Consider the following 6,401-nt stretch of genomic DNA (forward strand, 5'->3'; position numbering starts at 1 on the left):
ATTTCATGAAAATATATACTGTATATTACCTTTTTTAAATGCCACAAAATATTGCAGAAAACCTCTTTTTCTAACTGCGATTTTTGACAGGTGATCCACAGAATTTTTTTTTTTTCTGTGGAACGTTGGAGGGACTAATTATATCGCAATGTATTTTACTGACTGAAGTTTCTTTCTTTACTTTTGCAGGGAACATCAACATTAAAACAACTTGATGGAGAAAACTAGAAGAGTCCCTTTAAGATGACACGCACAGACCCGCCTGACATACTGGTATCAACTGTGCATCAAGATATAAAAGTGATCCCCACTTCTTCGCACTACAAGTCCTTGCAACCCTCCAAACGATGTGATTCCCCAACTTACAGCACACTGGAGGACAATCAAAGTAACGTCAATAAGAGGCACTGCCGCACCTTTGACTATAAGTCACTGGAGTACCCAAAATCTCACAAATACTCAATGGAGTCCCCATACAGGAGGGCTGATAGGCATGCAGCCAATCCAGATGTTGCCTGGAATGCCTTGGGCCGCCAGCAGAGATACCGCTTTTCTGCTCCAGACATTTTCAGCCATAGGATGACTCCTCAACCAATGGGTGCAGATATGGCCTGTGAGGTAGTTGTTCCTGAACAAAAGAGAAGGACCAGGTCAAAAAGTGCCCCTCGGGTCCAGACCAGTCTCACTCCTGTGTCATTTGAAGGGTCCTCATCTATGGGGAGGAGGGGCAGGGAGGCCCAAAGGGCACCAAGGGACCCTCACTGGAGACCAGAGGTGTCACCGCGTAGGGAGTCCTCCTATGTGGCAACTAGGGCTCATATGCATGAAGTACATCCCATTAAGTTGCAGCCTCAAATGAGTGATACCAGCAGATATTCACCCCTCTATGTTGCAGACAATTCGGAGGATGGAGGGCTGGACAAACCAGCCACTAGCCCTCATGTCAGGTGTCGGGTGGACATCAAACCTGATGAGGCAGCATTACAACATTCTGGACGGAAACAGGCAACACCTCAAGTGGACATACCCTGGCAGAGGTACCACAGTGGGGGAAGTAGGAGCCTTACGGTGCCACGCCATTTCTCCTACTCTAGAACACCAACTCCCACTGACTCATTTGGTGCCGAGTGCAGGCAAGCATACCAGTATTCCCGCAGCATGCCAAATAGTTACCCACAACCCATGGAGATTCCTTTGCAAAGAATGCCTTCACCGGGTGATTACTATGGTAGGGAACGTAGAGCTCATTCCAGTCCTAATGTGCCAACCAAGTTCTTTTATGCAGATGACCCAGGGAGATATGTTACTACAGCCCCTCCTCAACCAAGTTCGTACTTTCATGATGATCGTTACATGCCAGGGCAAACCATTACACCCAAAGTACAATATGTGCAGGATCCAAGGACTCGCATGGTGCATGCTGTAGCAACCAGACCCTATTTTACTGAGATGGAGCCCTACCCATACACGGTGCAGGCTGCATATCCTAAACCCTACGCAGCAAATGAGCCAGGGCCGTACATCATCCAGACACCCCCAACAAGAACATTTTATGGGGATGATCCAAGGACTTACCAAATCCAGACTGCCCCGCCAAGGATTTTCTATCCCAGTGACATGTATGCAGTGCCACCAGAGCATCATATCCCTGCAAGGGCATATTACACAGAGGGACGAAGACATGCTCGAGTTGTTCAGCCACAAACAGATGACTGGTATGGCTCAGATGCATCTGGATATTCCACCAATCCTGCCTCTTATGTATCCCAAGTCACTCCAACCAGAGTTAGGCAAGAGCCAGTGTTGACACCCTGGTATGCCAACCCATGTATGGAATCTCAAAGAATCAGCACAGATTCCAAACCTTACTCAAGGTCTTGGGACAATATTCTCAACTCTCGTGTAGAGAGGGAACAACCTCTTCCTGTTCAGCGGGGTCAGAGCTATGACAACCTTCTTGACCCCAGGAAGCCTGCAGCAACAGCCACAGATGACAAGCCACAACCAGTGGTAGTCAATCTCTCGAGTTCACCAAGACGCTATGCAGCCTTATCCATGTCTGATAACTCCTTGATTGACAAAAGCCCAACAGAGACATCAAAGAGCACTACCAATAAACTGTGGTTTGTCACTCCCGAGATAACAATCACTGATAATGACATTCGACCAGGTAACCTTAGCAAGTCTGAAGGACGGTCTGCCAGTTGGGACATTCTGGACTCTAGAAGCACTGGGGCTCCAGAAACCTCTCAGCATGACACCATGTCTTGCTTTGCAAGCTCAGCCAAAGAGAAGACACATGACAGCGCCTCTCTACAGCAAAGCCTTGAACAACTTGATGAGCTTCTAGCAGACCTTGTGACTGACTACAAGCCACCCAGTAGAAGGGCAAGTGAGGACATTCTGGATCAACTGAAGAAGTTAATTGATGAGGAAGAGGCAGCATCCCTGTCCAGAAAGAGCTCAAAGGTAGTGTCAGAGGAACCAGTTCCTCTTGACAAACAGCCCACCTCAATAAGAATGAATCCTGATGCTTTCCGAGATATGGATGGGAGCAGTGATGCAATGAAGAGTGCAGATGAGTGCTCCCCAGACCAGAGCCCAGATGAAGATGATACAATGATGTGTTCGAACAACAAATGTCGGAGGACAGAGACCTTGTTTAATGCTTGCCTGTACTTTAAATCCTGCCACAGCTGCTACACCTACTACTGCTCCCGTAACTGTCGCAGGGAGGACTGGGACATTCACAAAGAGAGCTGCCTGTATGGAAGAATTGGCAGCATATGCCGTCATATCATCAAGCACTGCCGGGAGACAGTTGAAGTCCACAAAGCCTTCTCCCGCATTGCCAAAGTGGGCTTCCTTTCCCGGGGAAGAGGAGTGCTCTTCCTTGGTTTCCCAAACCCTGGGTCATCAAGTAACTTTCTACAGTATGGCCTGGATAGTCTCCTGATGTCCCCAACATACCTATCCCTTCGAGAGCTGGAGAGCTTCAAGGACAACCTAGGGGAGTATTGCAAGGAGCTGCAGGAGGCTGGTAAGGAGTATGACCCAAACGAATGTTTCCTCTTGAATGTATCCATTGCTGTTGGTGATCAAATGCCTGACGGGCCGTCGCCAAGGAACCAAGCTCCAACTGTCAGGAAATATGCCAAGGTAGCACTGGCTTCCTTTAGCCCTGAGAGAAAGGTTCACAAGAAAGAGAGCGACATGGAAACTTTGATCCTCACGCCACCCCCAGGCACTGCGGATATCGACAAAGAGGGGGAGGAAGGCAGGAAGGCCAGGGAAATCTGTTTTATCAATATACAACGGGAGTTAAGGATTCGAGGGGTTTTCCTACGCCATGAATACCCACAGGTGTATCAGCAGCTCTGTGAGTTTGTGGAAAGTAACAGAAGGTTCACACCCACAACTATTTATCCTATAGACAAGAGGACAGGTAAGCAGTTCATGTGCATGATCATGGCTGCCTCTGAGCCTAGAACACTGGACTGGGTAGGCACCCCCCATCTCCTTGATGACATTATTTAAGTGCACCTTTTGTTGTAAATATATATGTATAGAAATACATATATATTGTTATACATATTTATATATCAATCCGATTATAAACATTTGTAGATAAGTATTTTGTTATCAAAAAGATATATATTCATGTCTGCGTGGTCAGTGTTATTCAATATTAGAATATTGCCTGTCAGATGCAGAATGAGTACAGTATATTGTTTATTTATTTTCATCTTTTGAACATTTATGTACTTTTTCCACCACATGAGTCATTTATCTGTAGCCTGGTCATTTCCTGTTACAACACTCGCATTCTTTTTGGCGGGGATTGTCTAAGCTCACATTTTGGTATTTTGATTTGTTTTGAAATTACTAACAAATACATCCTTTGAAACTTAGATTCTTAAAATGAGATGTTGAGTCCATTCCTGTGAGTGAGTACAAAGTGACTATTTTTCATAAGTGATTTTAATGGCATATCATGCAGAAAATATTAAACAGCTATTATTTTCTTAGCTACATGAATACTTTCTATGCAAAAAATGCTTAATGGGTTAAGTACCACATTCCTGTAAAACAAGCTGTTTCTGTTATATATTATATTATATTATATTATATTATATTACATTATATTATATTATATTATATTATATTATATTATATTATATTATTATTATAAACAAATATTTAAAGAAAGATTTTCTTGAAATTGAGATAACATGTTAAAACAATTGGTGGCGACGTAGATGCTGTAAGAAACTGAAAAGTGAAAAAAGGACACGTGCTAATTGAATCGTCAAAAAATAGGCCTTAATAGGCCTAAATAAGTCTTACTGCTGCATAGATAGGAATACTATACTGTAGGTTAACTTTTTCCTCTTAACTGATTCTAATGCCGTGCGTTGGGGACAGAACTAATTCAATAGTGCTTTAATGTTGCTTGGCAGAATTACTGGAGCAATACTGGACTTGAAGACAAACTCCACAATGAATATTGAAATGGTGCCAGTTATCAGCCACACAGTAGGTGTTGGCCTGTACTGTTCAGTTTGAAACACTGTGAATAGTGAGAGTCAGATTTTCACCTATTACAAAAACAAAAGCTGGTACGAAACCAAGAAACCATGCAATTTCCTATAAAGCTGAAGTTGATGAGTTGTATTTTTAGATATATTTACAAATTATAATATATGAATTAGCAGCTGAAGTTATTGTCCTTAGAACAAGGTGAGCCAGAGTTGGCACAGTAGCTATATGGTACATAAATGCTTGAAGAAGACATTAGTTGTGTATTTGTGCTGCACTAGGTTTATTACATGTGTGATTTATATTGTCCTTTTTGATTTAAGAAAATCAGAACCTTTAAAATGCTAATGAGTTGCAAAAGCTAAAACCATTTATCAATGCAACTTAGCCATGTTGCCTCATTCTTTGTTATTTACTTAGTCTAACTGGAATATATTGTATGTTTGAAAACCCTAATATCCCGACAATTTCAAAATATTTTGACTGACCCCCTTGACAAATGACTCCGTTAACATATCTGGAAGATGTGGAAGATGCATTTGTCAGCCAGTGTTCAGTAAAGGTTGAGTAAGCTGTTTTTCCTTCAGTCATAAATCATTCTTCTCTGTTCCAACATTTTTACCTTGTAATATCAGGTTTCCATAGGACGAAGTTCTATGGAACCTGAAGCACATATATTTCAAAATCTATTTCATTGAGATATACTTGTTTGGCTGACTGGATGTACTGTACAGATTAAATGAAAAGTTGTTGGCTGCATGTGATTCTATTTTCTATGCTCTGATCTAATTTTATCATGACATTGATGATAATGACTTGCTTGATGATTTGATTTGTGAAAGTAATTGAAAACTAGTATACTATGTAAGAAAAACTAAAGAAAAAAGTGATATTTTCCATTTTTGTCAGCCATTCAAGTTAAAATAAGATGTGACAAAGGCAATGAAGAAGACCTCACTAAAAAGTCTAGAAAATCCTGTTATTGTATTTTTTATACTTTCAACATATGTGTCTGAGTGTGTCTATTTATAAACCATATCTAATAAATGGAATGGGAACTCTGGCTGGTGCTCTCTGCCTGGTTTTTAGTTGGACATGCAACAACTCTGCGTGTGTGTGTGTGTGTGTGTGTGTGTGTGTGTGTGTGTGTTAGAGAGAGAGAGAGAGAACCCCTTTCAGTTCACGCTTCTGCTAGCCAAACAGGATTTGGACAAACGCACCAGGGTCCTCATCCAAAATATTAACAGCCAAAGCAGGCCAAACAAGCCAGCCCAATCCTTACCCTTGAAATTCAGCTCATCCAGTAAAGCCATTGTTGATATGCTGCAGTTAGGATACATAAAAGGACATGGTAGACGTAGGTAGAGGTGCCTGTGGAGGGGTAAGCTCAGTACAGGACATCAGTGCCCTTTAGTTACTTCAGGAGACCAGCTGAACTGCAGGGACAGTCTATACAAGGGGAATGAATAGTGCAGTGTGTGTGTGTGTGTGTGTGTGTGTGTGTGGACATAGAATGTAGGTCATGACGGGTGAAAGGATCTGAGGCAGAGAAGGCAAAGTAGACCAGGCCTCATTCTTTTGGCTGGGCATCACACTGGTCCTTTGAACACATTTTGACAGTCTTGGCAGTCTGAAAGTGGACTGGCTCTCTGTTTTTTTCAAACAGCTTCCCTTCCCCCATACATTCAACTTTCCATCGCTGGAATGGAACGAATGGATGAATCCTAAAATGAAGTTAACCCATACATAGCAAGAGTGTCTCTCTACATTGGGTTCCATAAGTATTGTAGGAGTTAATCCATTTGAGGAAAAAATCACCTGAAGTTCATCATTCAATATTTTTTAAATCTGGAGGATCCGGT

The 6,401-nt window shown here is 42.3% G+C and overlaps 1 protein-coding gene across 1 annotated transcript; it reads left to right on the forward strand.

Annotated features, from left to right (window-relative positions):
- Positions 1-243: 243 nt before the first annotated feature.
- On the forward strand, positions 244-3,537 carry ajm1 (apical junction component 1 homolog). Its single transcript, XM_071917565.2, has one exon. It carries the CDS (start codon positions 244-246, stop codon positions 3,535-3,537), a length of 3,294 nt encoding a protein of 1,097 aa, XP_071773666.2.
- The last annotated feature ends 2,864 nt before the right edge of the window (positions 3,538-6,401 follow it).

The sequence above is a fragment of the Centroberyx gerrardi genome, chromosome 2 (genome assembly GCF_048128805.1).
Source record: "Centroberyx gerrardi isolate f3 chromosome 2, fCenGer3.hap1.cur.20231027, whole genome shotgun sequence".
In the NCBI taxonomy this organism is placed as follows: Eukaryota; Metazoa; Chordata; class Actinopteri; order Beryciformes; family Berycidae; genus Centroberyx; species Centroberyx gerrardi.

Bases quoted from the DNA above. Each gene is read 5' to 3' on its own strand.
- ajm1 (XM_071917565.2), top strand. From the start codon at position 244: ATGACACGCACAGACCCGCCTGACATACTGGTATCAACTGTGCATCAA.